The sequence below is a fragment of the Clarias gariepinus genome, chromosome 10 (assembly GCF_024256425.1).
Source record: "Clarias gariepinus isolate MV-2021 ecotype Netherlands chromosome 10, CGAR_prim_01v2, whole genome shotgun sequence".
Classification (NCBI taxonomy): Eukaryota; Metazoa; Chordata; class Actinopteri; order Siluriformes; family Clariidae; genus Clarias; species Clarias gariepinus.
In genome coordinates, this window is record NC_071109.1 from 23,512,902 (window position 1) to 23,530,300 (window position 17,399).

The 17,399-nt window shown below is 36.9% G+C and overlaps 1 protein-coding gene across 1 annotated transcript in view; it reads left to right on the forward strand.

Moving 5' to 3' along the window:
* pcdh11 (protocadherin 11) overlaps window positions 1-17,399 on the forward strand; it is a 195,310-nt gene that overhangs the window by 116,817 nt on the left and 61,094 nt on the right. Inside the window, exon 4 of the mRNA XM_053506480.1 lies at window positions 8,239-8,449. Within this exon, the coding sequence (XP_053362455.1) occupies window positions 8,239-8,449 (211 nt within the window). The remainder of the gene's footprint in view (window positions 1-8,238; window positions 8,450-17,399) is intronic.

Below are 17,399 nucleotides of genomic sequence, written 5' to 3' on the forward strand. Positions count from 1 at the left end.
AGAGAAGCCTGTTTGGTGTCTTGCTGGCTTTTGAAAAGCGCCAAACGAGAAAATTAACCGTAATTCTATTTCACGGTGCTCCACAGTTGGAGATCAACCCTGCCTGCTTTCCATGGAGGCGAAAGGCAGAGCAGTAGTCAGGGTCACTCTGCATGAGCACTCTCATATTAGTTATCCTCTCATTTCCTATTCATGGGAACAAATTAAAGCAGCACAACAAATTCAAACTGAACAAAAAAAAAAAAAAACAAGAGTTGGGAAGTCGACTAAATTTATGAAGCTGAGAAAAACTTCATGCGATCTCTCAGAACAGCATTTATGCGGTATTAACAGTTTACTTTCGCAGGTGCTTTGGACCTAAGGCTGCACAAAGCTGAGAAAAGAAGATTTTTTTTTCTTCTTGACACATTTAAATAGAGAAAATCTGAGATGAGGTGTAAAACTGGATCTCTGCTTCTTATATGAGGTTAAAGGGCTTAAAAACAGTTGTAAGACATCCATGAATAATTCAAATACTTTCAGCTCAACCAGGTTTCAACTTAAAGAAGGTCTTATTTTTTTCAAAGAATATTGTCAATTTTACAATTCAGAAGAATAGATGACTTTGGCAAAACATGAGAAATTACATTTTTGTGTCATTGTTATACAGCAGCACAGGATTAGAATTAGAATGAATAAAACATAACTTATAAACATAGGATTACAGGATTAAAACTAAGACTGTAGTGAGGCTAAGTTTATTTGTCATCTGGCAGACGATTATTTCCATTTCCGTCTTCAAAAACATGGTGGGCATGGGTATAATTGCTGTTATCACATGCGCTCGTGTTCAGATAACACAGATGTGATGCTCATAATTGTAAGGGAAGTCTTACTCTTTTTTTCTACTTTCTAGTCTTATTTTAAAGAATTGACTGTGAATTAGCCTTTTCAGTTAAATAGATTTTTCAAAGCTCAATTCAGCCCTAAGGATGGGTCTTCAGCCAGCCAGCCAGTCTCTGGTGATCTGCTCCTAAGCTGCTGCTGTTTGTCACTCAGAATGAGGCTGGACAGGCTGCACTTGCCATCTCACATGGAAATTGAGTTTTTTTTTTCTTTTTTTTTCATTCTTTTTGAATAACACTGACTTTCCTAGGAATAGAGGACATGGTGAAGCACTGATCCACGACTTCCCCCTGGTGCAGGTCACTGATGTTCTTCCTCTCTCTCCCCTCTCTCTCCCCTCTCTGCATTAATATAAGGAGCACATAATCTGTTCACGGGCCAATCTGGCTCCATCTGCACAGCGCCTGGGTCGCCACTAGCAAGAAGCATTTGGCAGTAGCTGGCTTAGTACAAAACTTGGCTGGCTCCTCCCCTTTATCTCTATGCACATACTTTTTATGGCAGCATTTCATCTGATTGGACAGGCTGTGTTTGGTCTGGATATCTGCTTGAGCAGCTTATGTTTGCAATACTAAATTTTGGCACAAGGTAATGCCCTACATATGCACCTTAACCCGTCTAATGTTATGATATATGTTTGTTTATATTTAGGTCACAAAAAGATTTTGGTTAAGGATATTGATGTTTAATATATAGTAGGAGAAAAAGTTGTGTGCGCTTGGTTCATATGAGAAGGTGACAAATAATCTCTATAAATTTTTTAGACAACTTTCTAACTAACATTGATTAGTTAGTTAGTTAGTTAGTTAGGCAGGCAGGCAGGCCAAGGTGATGTGAGTGCTAAATGCTAGCAATTGTATTAGGTTAAAACAAGTAATCAAAAATTTTGGGGTTTTCAGGGAGATACAGGTGTGCACCGGCCAACATCCATGCTGTGAATCCAGACCTTATGCACTTTCAAAGCTAAGCGAATGGTTAAGTGGCATAAATGCTATACTGTAAATATAGATTAATATTGAGTTGTTCTCCTACATAAAAAAGAGAGGCCTGTAATTATCATCATAGGTATACCTCAACTATGAGAGACGAAATAAGAGAAAAAAAAAATCCAGAAAATCACAATGTAGGATTTTTAAATAATTTATTTGCAAAGTATGGTGGAAAATAAGTATTTGGTCACCTACAAAGTAGCAAGATTTCTGGCTCTCACAGACCTGTAACTTCTTTTTTAAGAGGCTCCTCCGTCTAATCCACTCTTTACCTGTATTAATGGCATCTGTTATCAGTATAAAAGACCCCTGTCCACAACCTCAAACAGTCACACTCCAAACTCCACAGCTCATGGCCAAGACCAAAGAGCTATCAAAGGACACCAGAAAAAAAATTGTAGACCTGCACCAGGCTGGGAAGACTGAATCTGCAATAGGTAAGTAGCTTGGTGTAAAGAAATCAACTGTGGGAGCAATTATTAGAAAATGGAAGCCATACAAGACCACTGATAATCTCCCTCGATCTGGGCCTCCACGCAAGATCTCACCCCGTGGGGTCAAAAAGATCACAAGAACTCACAAGAAAAAATCTGAGCAGAAAGAATGAAGTTGAAAAGAATGAGGGTGTTGAAAGTCTGTGTTGCCCAGCGACAGCCCCAAAACATCACTGCTCTAGAGGAGATCTGCAAGGAGGAATGGGCCAAAATACCAGCAAAAACTTGTAAAAACTTTCTGTCATTGCCAGCAAAGGATATATAGCAAAGCATTGAAATGAAATTTTGCAATTGACCAAATACTTATTTTTCACCATAATTTGCAAATATATATATATATTTTTTATTCTACAATATGATTTTCTGGATTTTTTTTCTTATTTTTGTCCTTCATAGTTGAGGTATACCTAAGATGAAAATTACAGGCCTCTCTCATCTTATTAAGTGGAAGAACTTGCACAATTGGTGGCTGACTAAATACTTTTTTTGCCCCACTGTAACTGTATACTGTCTAAAAACATCATACAGTATTAGGGTTTCTGCTGGGAAGTACCATCATGAATTCATGCAGTTTTGACTAGTGATATATGACTAGTGGTATATGATTAGTATCCTGCATATAAAGAAAAATGTTATTTACAATGTAAAGAGTATTCTAATTGGTTGACCACATTTTTGCAGTTTTTACATTTTTTTAGTATTTTAAAATTACTAATAATATTTTGTGATTGTTTTCTGTGCGTCACAGTGGTATTAAAAAGCACAAATGTCCTAAATCTTCAAAAAGCAATAACTTCACCTCCCACAGTTTTGCCATAATGGATAAATCAGACTGCAGTTGTGTTCATAGTCAATTAAGTGTGCAATTTAGTATCAGTAATATATTGGTTAAGCTTCAATAAAACAAATAGCACAGTCATACTTGGGATGGGGTTTTGTAGTGAGTAAAAAGAAAGCAGGAGCAGCAAACTGGATCAAGGGGAAAAAAATTTGAGTTTTGTTTGCACATAAAATCTTTTTAATGACAAAGACTGTGCAAAACTTTGGTCTGAATGATGGTCAGCTTCCTCCTCTACCAGTTTTGGTTCCGCTACAGTGTATGATGAAGGCTCCCTATCTTAGTACAGGTATGCACCAAATAAACAACAGCTTTCTACGCTGTGTTTGCATTTCATCTCTCTTGCTTGTGCATGTTTTAGTTTTTGTAATCGTATTACTCTGATTAAGCACAGTGCTTAATTTAACAGAACATATTGCAGGTATTAAGCGTTGCATAGCGATAATGAATTACAGGTATGCCACCTGCATAGTCCTCTTCTTATCTTTAACATTCACCGAAAAACCATTGAACCATTGCAGCAGCCTCTGTGTGGTACAGTTAACAGAAAGAGGGTGGCTATGTGACATGATTTGCTCAAAAACATGAAAGTTTCAAGCTTTTACAGGGTTTTTCACATGAAACATTTTATTATAGGCAAACGTGTGTCAGAGAGTACTGTGTACCTGACACCTAATGTTACTAATTACTAATATTGAAGTGTAATGATCATTTGCATCATAATGTCTTAACATCTACTTGACCAGATAGGAAATGTATTTTCCTTCCTTTCATTGTCAGTAGCTTCTTTAGCTGAGGCCAGGTTGGAACATGGGCCTACACTGAGGGACATGAGAATATTCCCTGGATGTGAACCATGCAAACATATTTACACAATCATTGATATCTAGGAGCAAATTTGAGAAGCCAGGACACCTACACATTTTTGGGAAGTGGGAGGAAACTGGAAGACCCATGAGAACCCACTGAGAGCGTCTGCACAGACAGTAATATACCACAGAGCTGTAAGGCAGCAATGCTACATGCTGTGCTACCCTGCCACCCATGCAGAGTGACATGTCACTATATACATTTTTTCAGTCATTTCAGGCATTGCAAGTAATACTCGATAGTGCATTGTTTGCAATAATAGTGACACCAGCAGACCAAATCTAAACCGTTCCCAAGTTCTTTATTTATCCCTGGCTATATTTCTAGTCAGACCCCTAAATAAATGACAGCACATCTGTTGGAGCATAGCTGCACAGGCTCTAAATTATAGAGCACATAATTCCACATCAGCATCCTGTTGTTCTGTCAGCACAGATCAAAGATAAACCAGTCAGAACATCACCAAGCTCTAAGGTCTCAGGTCATGAAAATGGCACTGTGTGCTCTGACAGCACAACTTCGATCTGGTCTTTTAAGGAAAGGTTCCAGACAATGGGGGGTAGGATTGCACATTGCTTTTTGAATTTTAATTCCAATCTCATTATATCATCTGGTGGTCTCTAAATGCTAAATGAGATTAGTATTTATGATATTGTCAGAACGAGAGAGCATCATTATAACTTGAATGGAATGAATCAATCGAGTTTAGAGGCAATCTTAGCTGATAAGTCTATCTAAGATCCCTTTTATGCATAATCCATTAGTACAGTGGTAGATTTCTCTCTCTTGACTTATGAAGGATTTTCAGAGGTGGCGATATCAGTGTCTATAGCACTCTCAATAGCCCAACTCAGCATTCAGCTTGCCAGTTGTAAGGATTTACTCTAGTCAATCCACCGATAGTTTGTAAATAAAACGGTAAGCTCTTTGGAGATCTGTGGTTTTGGCAACAGGCAGATTGCTTGTATGCCAAGATTTTTTTTTTTTTAACAATACAATAAGAAATTACATCTGCATATCAACATGACACAAGTGTAATATTTTGTAAATGCTTGATTTATCTTTCATGTAATACTTCCTTACAGACATCCAAGAAGTAATGATTTTCTAATTCAACTGGAAAAAAAGGGAAGAAAAAAATCATACTTCATTTATATATATATATATATATATATATATATATATATATATATATATATATATATATATATATATATACTGTTTTAATAAACATTTTCTTTATTAATGTTTTTCATTGAACAAAGTACACAAACAAAATGCTGTCCCCCTCAAAAATACAGACCTTGTTTTCTTTCCTTGCACAGAAATGGTTCATAATATGAGTAAACACAAGCACATTTCTCAGCATCATTGCTTTTTCATCGGCACAAATTTAGGGTAGCAAATACGAGCATGTACTTTGTCACTTTTATTTGCACCATAACAATGTTACAGGAAGTCGTCCAAGAGCTGCAAATGAAAAGGGAAACAAATGGGTCTTTTTAGCTTTCAGTCTAATGTGAACACAATGTAAGAGAGAGAAAGAGCGAGAGAGAGAGAGGAACATCCAGTTAGTTCTGTTTCATAAAGAATCAAGCAAAGCTGTGCTTGCCTTTGGGTGTTTTCTTACTTCCAACAAATTGACTGTCTGTAAAAAGGTCATCCATTCAAACCTCTGCAGCTAAGTCCCCAGAGAGACAGGAGTGCTCCTTCTTTGAACGAGAAAATCTCTATAACGCTCCTGGACTCGTCTGGTTAAGGCCACTTGATCCACATCCTTCTCCTTCCTCTAAATTGGGCCACTGGGTCGAAAGCGGTGGAGCCTAGTGAAAAGGAATCACCATTTTTGCATGAAGGTGGGCAATCTCCATCAATGAAACACTGAACATCCGAAGGGGAGATAGCAATTATTAGCCTTTATATAAATTATTTTGTACAGCATGATGAACATCATTATCTTTTTTTTCTTTCTTGTTGATCATACCAATCCTAACCTTAAATGTCATGACACCACAGGTTTGAATCCCATATAAATCTAAAAGCTGTAGAATGTCCCATCATTCAGCAGTACTGGTGATGTCCAAGACTATTACTACAACTGGATGACTGAGTATCTTTAGATTTAACTCTTAATTTGGAGTTGTAAACTGTACTTCCTTTTATTTATACCAAACATTTTTCTGAATTATACACTGGATGTCCACTCCAATGTTGGATATTGTTCCAAGGCATGTACTCTATTTACATTTTAAAACTAATATTTGAACTATTGAATGTATCTTAACTTGTTATAGGGAACCCACTGAAATAGTTATACTCTATGTACTAAATTTCAAGCTGTTTTTTTTAAGCCTTTTGTGTATTTTATTTGTTTATTTGTTTTATTATAATTTTTGTACTTTTTTTTTCATTGTTGTCAATTTTATGTTGCCCATCTAGGGTAATATTTTCTCTTTTCCCGAAAGGCATATATGAACCACAAATAAAGTCCAAGGCACATTTATTTAAACATAAAAATTTTATGTTCTCCATTTTTCTCTCTAATTGTGGCGCTGGCACCGGTTTGGACTACCAAACGTGGTTCTTCACCTGATTAAGGGTTACATTTTTCTCAATTATTAAAATAAACTATAATTGCACATACATTGTTTTTAATCAAAATTAAATAAAGCTTAATTATATTTTAATAATATTAAGTACAGAGTAAGGGTAAAAAGCAAAAATTCTGCTGTTTCCAGACTTTAAAGGATCCATTTTGCTTTTGTTTTTAGTTCTACTTTTTTTCTTATTGTAATCAGTTTCAAAGACTGATACTTATGAAACACAACATGAAAACACTGATTTACTAACAAAGTCTGCGATTGATTGTATCAATTAATCAAAACAAACACAATGTCTTGTTTGATTTCGGTCTTAAATAGTATGTAATTTGGTCTGTCTGTAAAATATGTAATAATGTAGTAATTTGGTCTGTCTTAACATGTGTGTGTGTGTGTGTGTGTGTGTGTGTGTGTGTGTGTGTGTGTGTGTGTGTGTGTTTGTACCTCAGCAATACCCAGTAGAGTAAAAGCTACAGCTTATAGCGTATTGGTATAGTGTAGTGAGCTTTAGTATACTGTAATTGCTTTGGTTTCATGCCTTAGCTAGCAGTCCTGAGTCTTCATAAGATGTAATCTTCTCCATGCAAAGGGCCAGATTGGACTGAGAAACTTCCCTAATAGTGGCTGCCAGGCTGATTATCCTGGCCAACAACTGCCTTGCCAGAGATTGTGTCCTACACCATGCTGGCCAAAATCTGGTGTTCACTACTACAGTGGTAACAACATTGAGCTTGGCACAGATTGTGGTTAATCTCTGACCCAGGCAATTCTGACTTTATCAAAAGCATGCCAGAGGAACTGTAGAGCAACAAATAGAACCTTTTTTTCTCCAAAAGATGCTTTCAGACAGTAAGTACTGGGCTCAGTATTATAAACTGAACTATTAAAATAAAATACAAAAACATTAAAATGTAATACTGTAGGGATTTCGGTTGTAAAGGGAATTACACCATGTTTCTTTTTCTTTGCTGCTTCTTTAACTATAATCCACAAGTCATTGTACACGATACTGTAGCTACACTGTTTATGTACACTAGTCATTAGAATACACTGGTCATTGGAATAACTCTCTTCCACAGTCGCAGTGCAAAGCAAGTGTGTTTTTAATTTGGAATTTACAACTAACTACTGTAAAGTAAAGAGTCATTTTTAGCATGTAATGCGTAACTTAATATTAACCCCAACCCTTATGTCACCTAATTACCTTTGTAAGATGCACCACGGTTTGTACGTGGAATAAACAACCTTGTCTTTTTTGTTGTTGTTTTTCGATGTCCATGTCCTATTTTAATGCACCTTAATACATGTTTTTTTTTTTTTTACTTCCTGCTCTAGATGAGCATAATGTAATATAATTATATATTTGGGGTTCTTTTGAGAAATTGGAATAGAAATAGATCACTTGAATGTAAGAGTTACATAAGCTGTGTTTCTTGTGTGTAGCTGCAGAGTGCCATACCCATTAACAACATTATTCCTGTCTCCACATATACCTGCCTCAAAGCACAAAGCCATTGTCTGCTCATGCTGAACAACGATTGCGTATGTGTTTGTGTCTTTAGCAGAGTCAGCGGCGTGTGACCTTTCACCTTCCGGATGGTTCTCAGGAGGGTTGCAATGCCACTGGGCAGGTGGAACAGGAGGTGGGCAGCAGTGCCAGTGCCACCAGTACCACTCAGTCACTGCCACTGGGATTCCCACAGGATGAGTACTTTGAGCAGACATCGCCCAACAGCCGCACTGAGGGTGATGGCAACTCTGACCCCGAGTCTAGTAAGTGCCTGATACTGTCTGTTTCCACCACACGCCAGGAGATGTGTTGAGCATTTAGTTGATGTACATTGGATACTGTACATACCACTATGGGGATGATGACTGGTGATATGTGGGTGTGATTGTGTGTATATTTGTGTGTGCGGGGGTGGGAAGGAGGTGTTGGGCCGATAAAACAGTGCATCAGAAAGTGAAGAAATTCTAGAATCAAAATCCAGACAAAAGATGATTTTACACACTATTTTTCATTTGGTCCAAGACTAGAAATTTAAAAAAATTATTTTTTGGCTTGATTAATTAGGCAATAATATCTTTTTAATTCCACTTCCAGCCAACTTCTAAAGGAATTCTGATCAAACCCATCCTCTTCTATCTTTATTTTAAAAGGTATTAAATAACATTATATGTTATTAAAATATGTATTACCTTCCCATTATATAGTCAATTTGGGGTCCTTGATAACTCTGTTGTTAATACTATATTATCATGGAATATTCTTTGAGCTGATTTTATGTTATCTCGAGATGAATGTCTACGTATTGTACCTACTATATGTCTGCAAATGACCAGCTACTTTTACAATCACATTCGAATTTATGGCATTTGTTAGAGACTTTTATCAAGATTGACTTTATTCTTAGAATTCATCCAGTATATAAACACAAGATAAATAGTTTTTATAAAAACATTAAATTACAAAGTGCTGATGAAGAGGCAGCACTTTGGTGATTTTTAGAAGTCAGTCAGAAAAAGTTCTTTCCACTACCTATGTGACAGGAAAGCGAAAAGCCTTGGTGCATGTCTGAAAAACTGTGGGTCCAATCATTATATTTAAAAAAAAAACTTTACTTTGTGGCCAAATGTACATGCATCTCTGACTCTTACTTTTACTGCATATACAGCTCTGGGAAGAAAACAAAAACAAGATACCACTGCAAATTAATCTTTTTTTTTTTTTTTTTTTTTTAGGTGCATGTACTGTATTTTTAAAATTAAAAGTTTTTTTTTTTTTTTTTGGTATGTGGCTGCTGACAATATTTCTCCTAAATTTAAAATATAATAATTGTTATTTAGAGTGTATATTTGAAAGAGATAACAAGATCACAAAACATCACATCAAACATAACCCAAGATCATACAGTATTTGCAGAGCTTTAATAACTCAAATAACAAATGCAAATAATTTGTAAGCAAGTTGTGGTAATGCTTTGGCTAAATATCAATAAGAAATCAGTATTTGGTGGAATAATCGAGATTTGCAATTACAGCTTCCATGTGTTTTGGCATGATCTCCAGTAGTGTTTCACACTGATGTTAGGTAACTAAAAAACAAACAGCTCAGCTTTGCTTGACGGTTCGTGATCCATCTTCCTCTTAATGGCTTGATGAAGTTTACTAGAGTAAATTGCAATGGTCTCTTTTTTTCCAGAGCGGTATATTCTTTATATTTATCCAATTTCAGATTTAGTCCACTGTTTGCTGTTATATAAACCACTTGTCTGGGAAGGCTTTTCATTACATTTTGGCAAATAGTTTAAAACATTTCTGTTCATTCAGCCACAATGGCATTATTAAAATTGGGTGTTATTGTTGAGTCAGAAGGCCTGGCATGCAGTCGATGTTCCAGTTCATCTCAAGGTGTTTAGTGGGGTTGAGATCAAGGTTCTGTGCAGGTAACCCAAGTTCCTCCACTCTACTCCTGGCAGACAATTACTTTATAGACTTATAAAGTAATTGGGAGTATTATCATGTGGGAAAATGTTTGGAAAATATAATGCTACATTATACAAAGACAGTCTAGACAATTATGTTCTTTCTGCTTTGCAGCAACAGTTTCTTTAGGCTATGTAGTATATTTATTGACAAATACATTAATGACACTTAATCAAAGATTGAAAATCATCTACACACCAGTCACGTCTCCTCAATTATGTGATAACTCATCGTGGCTGCACAATAACTAATTGCTCTCCTCTTACATTGGTGCTGAAATAATCTCTGATTAACTTTAAAAAATCCTGATTCGTTTTAGTAATGTTTATGATCCATCACATCAAAGCAGGTATTACGTCTCCTGGTTGGTTTGGATACCAACTCACTGTATCATGTCAGTTTGCTGATATACGGCTAGTGTAAGTTTGTTTATGAAAAAAAAAACTGTCAAAATCCTATTTTTTTTTAAGGATATAGCTAAAGCTTTTTTTTTTAAGCCAAAATGTATTCGAGGTTGATAGTGTTACATAGAAGCACTTAATAAAACAATTTAGTTGGAGGATTAGGAGGATAAAGTATTTATCAACGATATTGACTGAAATTTAAATTTTGCCTAACACCTACTTTTTATGCAAACTGAATCTAATAGAATTATTCTTCATTAGTTCGACTGGCTGTTTAATTGATATCTTGTCTCTAAACAACTAGCAGAGGCACTTAAAATGTATATAATTTTGGGAGAATAAATGTATGGATTTATTAAAGCAGGTGTATTTCAAGAGTAGTATAGGCATGTTATATGCAGTTAAATATCTTCACATGGCCTTTCTTAGTCCTGCGAGTTTTGTAGCTCTCCTGCCAGCATGACATAAGGGAGGAAAGCCACCTGCACCTGTAACTTTTCATTTCGGTCCCCCAAGATTCCAGTGCTGATGCACACCTCGAGTTTATTATTTTTGCACATTTATTGCACTGATTTATTTGTTTTCATCTTTAATAGTGTGGCCTAAAGAAGCACTGAAGCTAGAAAATGAAATTTGTAGCCTATGCATGGCTGCTAATGAAAGTGCAGTTTGACATATTCTTTGCTGTTGTTTATTAGTGTTTACCCACACTACTAGTAAAGTTAAAAATTAGTCATGCCTTGAATCAGCTTTGGCAGATGGCTACTTTTTAAAATTACTGTTAGACTAGTAAAAATTGATATTCATGCAAACCACACTACAGACTCACACACACATTATAGATGACGAGATTTAGAGCGCTGCCGCTGCCCAGATGATGATAGGCAGGCCATGCCTGGTGGATGCTGCATGGCTTGCCATAATAGTGCTGAACAAATAGAGCTTGATCAGGGGGAGGGTGTTTATTTGCTCAAGTCGTTATGGTTTAATGAGGCGCGGAAAAACTGGTTAGCATTTGTGTGCCACTGAGATGCTGTATATATTGGATGGCCATTAATGTGACTGACTGGCAAAGTCACAGTGCTAGCATGCTAGATCTCCTCCCCCTTGTAGTTATCTGGTGGGCTTTACAAAATCTGGTGTTGTAAAGCCACTGGAATCAGACAGTGGAACTGTCAAATGCCACTGTCGTAGGCTTTGATTTCCGCCGCCGCTCCCGTGTCATAATCAGGAAGCCAGTGGGCCGACTGTGATCAGCGTAGATCTCTTCATCCTGCTCCAGCCTACACATCAATGATATGGGTGAATTACCATAGCATTGCTCCGGTTGTCAGAGGCGACACAAGCTCTTTTTTTAAACACAGGACAGGGGAGGAATAAATTGCCTGGCATACACCTGCAGATATCCTTTCAGCCTGGGCCGTAAATGAGACAACAGCGTCTCTGGCCGTGGTTGCAAGCTCGTCTTTCCCCTCTGCATTGCAGCAGCGCTCTGACAGAACCTGCGGTGTCTGTGTGAGAATGAATGGATTTGTGCTGTTCCCCCTGCCTGCCTATTTCCATACCCATGATCACCAATCTATTCCCTTAGATTAGCTGTTGTCCCACCAGCCCGCGTTCTATGATAATGACCTTTTGCTGCATATTGCTGGCTGCTGGCGCATAATCAGGTCTTTTAGATGCACTGTAAAAGGGAGAAAAAACAGTGTACAGGCTCAACACTGCTTTATATACTGTAAATATTTCCTGCATTAATAATATTCAATAGGAGACATTTATATCAGCCTTTCTGCTGTGAAAACCAGGGTAATTATTTAAAAAAAAAACATTTTTATGCAATCACAGGCCTATTTCCTTACTTCCAGGTAATTCAACTAATGCTACACAGTAGCAAAGAAAAAAAAAAAAACACTGTGGCGGTAGATCTTTTGTCATCATAACCACCCTTTTAATTCTTAATTCCCACATTTAAGCAAACTGGTCGTTTGTGTGTTAAATGTATCATTGATTCTATTGTCAAAGCAATGGTTAAGAACCCACTGTGTGTGTTAGAAACCGAAAGCCTCCCAACTGACAGCCATGAATAAACATGAGCAATCCAGAGCTGCTCGAAAATGAAAAACACATCATGCACTCTTTTTATCCTGCAAATTATTTGCAGTTGTGCAGCACTTGAAGAGAATTTTTGTCATGTATATATAATAAGGTTTGGGGGTTAAGCACTGGGGCTTTGAAACAGAGAATTTGACAACTCGGGATGTGTGATGTTGAAGTCAACCCGCTTGTTCATCCTCCTCGTTTTCTGACTAAAAAAGTTCACCGTTAAAACCTGACACTGTGGTTGAGAGTTCAAAAGGAGAGATAGATTCCTGCTCTGTTGACAGACTGGGAGACGAGTGCATCGGTGGTGTTGCGAGCCCGAGACGGATTAGATATGGTTTTATCAATGAGCAGCAGGCTGCCGGAGCTGTGGCAATCGCTTATCTTGTCGTCTCAATTTGAAAAGAGTGAGAACAAGGGACAGAGGGTGATATGGATGGTAGGAGAGAGTGAGAAGAAGAAAAGAGAGAACGGTGAAAAAAAAGGTGGTGCTAAACAAAGCATCCAACCTCCCAGTCGTTATGTCTACGTGGTGGTATGGCAAGGTCTGTTATGTCAACTCTCTACTGAGAAACAGCCAGTGCAGAAAAGCAAGGGGAAATGGCCTTCTTATGACAATGAATTTCTTCACTCCTCTTTAAAACAGCCTCGTTATTACACCGTACTGCTCTTGAAATAAAGTTCATATGACGTTTATGTTGCTGTTATTTACGAGAGAGGAGGCTTTTTCGTTTACGGCTACTTTATTTATTTATTTATTTATTTATTTATTTCGCTTTTTCTCCTCCAGCATCGCTTTATCAGACAGTGAGCAGTCCTTTTTTTCTCATCTCCACCACACACACAGGTCGAATGTGCCATGGCCTCTGGCCGATTGTCTAAAAGGCTCGATTTGCTGTGGCAGAATTAGCATGGATGCGCCTTCTTCTCCACCTCCTCTCTCATTCCCCAAACAGCTGGCGGAGGGGGAGATGCACGTCTCAAACAATTAGCACTTTTAATTCTGAACCGTCCCTCCAGGCTGTAGCCAAACCTTTGTACTTAACATCAAACAGTATAATGCATAAAAGTGCATCTCGCCTATAGCTGTCACCATGGTGACTGTGGCTGATGTGTGTGCTCTGTAGTCTTTCTCCTGTTCTCGTGTCATTTAGACCGAGTAAACAAATGCAGAAGAAGTGTAACTGGATTGGAGTAAAAGGACCTACAGTAATTGATGCAATATTGTCACAAGCCTCATAATTTAAATAAATTAAAATTTATAATATAATATAATATAATATAATATAATATAATATAATATAATATAATATAATATAATATAATATAATATAATATAATATAATATAATATAATATAATAAATCAATTTTACATACCGGTTATCCTCTGTATGATTGTGCAGGGCCTGGATTCTATCCCATGGAAATTAAAGAGCACAAAGGCAGGGAAACCCTGAATGGGGTTCCAGCCCATCAAAGGTTCTCTCTTCCAATACACATACAGTACAGACACTCACGCACTCACTCACTCACTATGTCTAATTTGAAAACACAAAAATCTCCAATACCAAATGTTTGGAAAAAAGTAAACCAAAAGATTAAATTGTGGCCATAAAAGAATAAACTAACAATGTTCAGATCTGATACAGTCTTTGGCATAATAAGTGTAACAATTGATACAGTCTGTGCTGAAAAAAAAACATGGCCCACACCATTACAACACCCGAACCAGCTTCAACTGTCGACTATGACCGTAGCTTCATGCTGTTGATACCTATTTAACCCTCTTATAAACTACAGTCCTGTCACAGCAGAATTTAAGATACATTTTCACCTGTCCATGTTGGCAAACCTGATCACAGGAACCCAAGATAAGTGTTGACAGGAGTGTAACCTAACATGGTCTTCTACTGTTGTAGCCCATGTACCTTCCAATTTTGCAGTCTGATTTGTTTTTCTGCCTAGGTTGGTTATGTGAGCTACTATACCTGTGCGTATTTTTGTCATCTCTTTTATCAACGACAGTTTTTTTTTTTTTTTTTTTTTGTAGAACTGCTGCCGCATGAATGCCTGATTACATAATTTTATTAAAGAGAAGCATTCAGGACTTTAAAAAAGGGTGTAGTGAGTATATTAAGCACATACAGCCATAACTGGCATAACCAGCAAATAAACTGAACAACATTGATTACCAACTATACACCATTAAACTGGTGACAGGGTCATGGGCAACCAAAGACTCACTCATGCCTATGAGGACCAAAAGCCAGCCAGTTTTTTAAAGAAAGGTCAATGGGGAGTCCACCATACATGGGGCCCCAACAGGCAAGAATCTCAAGGCTGCCAAACCGGCCATTAAAAACCCAAGATCCTAATCAGATCAAGCACCCATTGGATGTGCTAGACAAGCAAATCTGATCCACAAACATCAAACGCTGCAACCTACAGCACCTAAAGCGTATCCTGCCAATGTCCCAGTGCCACCACACCTCCAGAGGTCATGTGTACCCACGTCTCGATGGTCCAGAGCTGGCCCAGTGGCATAAGGACATTACATACACGTTTCCAAGCAGCTACACTCATTTACACTTTAAAATGGTAAACCAGTACTCAAGCACCCCCACTGAGCAGGTATAGTTCGTATGGTGCAACATCCACAGCAGTGACATTGAAATAAAGCCCTGATAGCAGGTGTTGCAACGCCGTGAGCAGATTAGTCATGGCAGTGTTGCTGCTATTTTTCTGGGATGGCACTGTTGGGTTGAAAAACAGTCTATTAACTTCTAGGCAACAGTGATGCTGTGGTTACAAACTGATTCTAATCAAGGGCTAGTGGAGGCTTAACAAGAACTATTTCCATTTGTGCAAATAGTATTAATTGGGTTAAAAACACCAGCAGAACTGTTGAGCCTCCTACACTGGCACAAGTGCATCACACAGTAGTGCCACTGCTATGCTGAAAATGTTCTAGAGATCTTAACCCTCTACTGCCCACACTATGACCGTCTTAATGAAAATAGTGGAACAGCATAAAATAATAAAAACCTGGCATTTTTTTCCTTTTATTGCTAAAGCAGAGGGAGACACGTTGCATTTGGAGCATTGAACTGGGATTTTTTTTGCACTCTTAATAAATGGAATTTTCTAGTTTCAATCTTCTCCATACCTTTTTTTTTTTCAAAACAAATTCTTCCCTCTCACTGAAACATGAGAGAGTTATAGTTTAAGTAGAGTAGGAATTTACACATCATCTAAACAATCCTCAAAGCACATACCTGTCTCTCGCTTTTTCAAAGTATTGCCACTATGATCTTACCAATTTTTGCTCTTATATCTAGGAATAGCCAAAGCATTCCTCTTCATACCCTGGGCAAATAACATTTTCAAATGTCATGTTCTGTATTAAAAATTAATAAATAAATAAATATTATTCCTTTAGTACTGCATCATTTTGCAAACACTTTTTCTAAAGAACAACAGGTTAGATGTTTTCTTTTATTTACACGCTATATAGTTATGTTTAATATTGTAAAATGTCTGCAAAATGATTCTGTTATCTCTTTTTTTTCTGTGTCATCAGATATATGCAGGTCTTAAATTAGTAGCAGAAATTCCCAGAACAAAACAATGGTGCTCAAGTATGAGAATGAGATTTACATACGCTATCATATGAGTGCATAACTAGTACAGCTAAAGCAGAAATAAATAAATAAATAAATAAATAAATAAACACATGCTAATTAGTATTTTATAATGATTCAAAGATTTCATTCATTATTAGTGCATATGGTAAAAAGGTTGTCATAGGGAATAACATATGGCTGTAAGACATAATAAGCAGTATTATGTTTTCCAGCCCCATCTTATATTTCATATTTTAAAGATTTTAATTAGGTCACAAATAAATACAAAATAATAATAATAATAATAATAATTCAGGCAACCCTTAAACTAACAAAATAACCTTTTTTTTTTTTGGAGAGTAATAAGGTTATTCTTATTGTACATTTCCCTAAGTGTATTTGTTTTTATTGCAGCCTTTTGAAGCAAATAATATACACAAATGTGGGTTGACCCAAATGACCCCATCTCTCCTTTAGTTTCATCACAGTTTGCTTTCCTTTTTCTTTTTTTTTTTTTTTGTGAGTGAGACAGTAGCTGAATTAGTACTGATAATAAAGCAAGACATATATGATCCAGTGCCCACACATTAAAAAGTGATGATGGTGCACTGAGTACTCAGTGAAACACATTTTTATTAATTCCAGCCTATTTATTTTTATGCAATTAGCATTAATGAATGTGGTGCTTAATTACACTGAGCTGTGTAAATCTCTATTACTCACCAAATTTCTCTCTGGAAACATTTTAACACCAAATGATGGCATTTCATGAGTTGAAAACCATGAAACAAAGACAATACTAATTAGAAATGGAGTGCTGTGAACATCATGGGAGCAGTCGCTCTTTATAAGGACAGACTTGGCAGTTGCTGTAATGTTGCATTACATTTGCTTGGTCAATTATACCGGTCACTGTGCGTTTTGTTGTGCTTTATTTCATGATCACTAGCAGCAGTTCTATCCTTAAAACTCTAATCTATCTTTTTTTTGTATGTTATTTCAGTACCCCAGATGTTCACAATTTAACCCACCAACCTGTGGCATAGTTAAACTATTCTGTGAAGCACTCTCAGTGTATAGATGACAAGATAAAAATGCATTATAGTGAT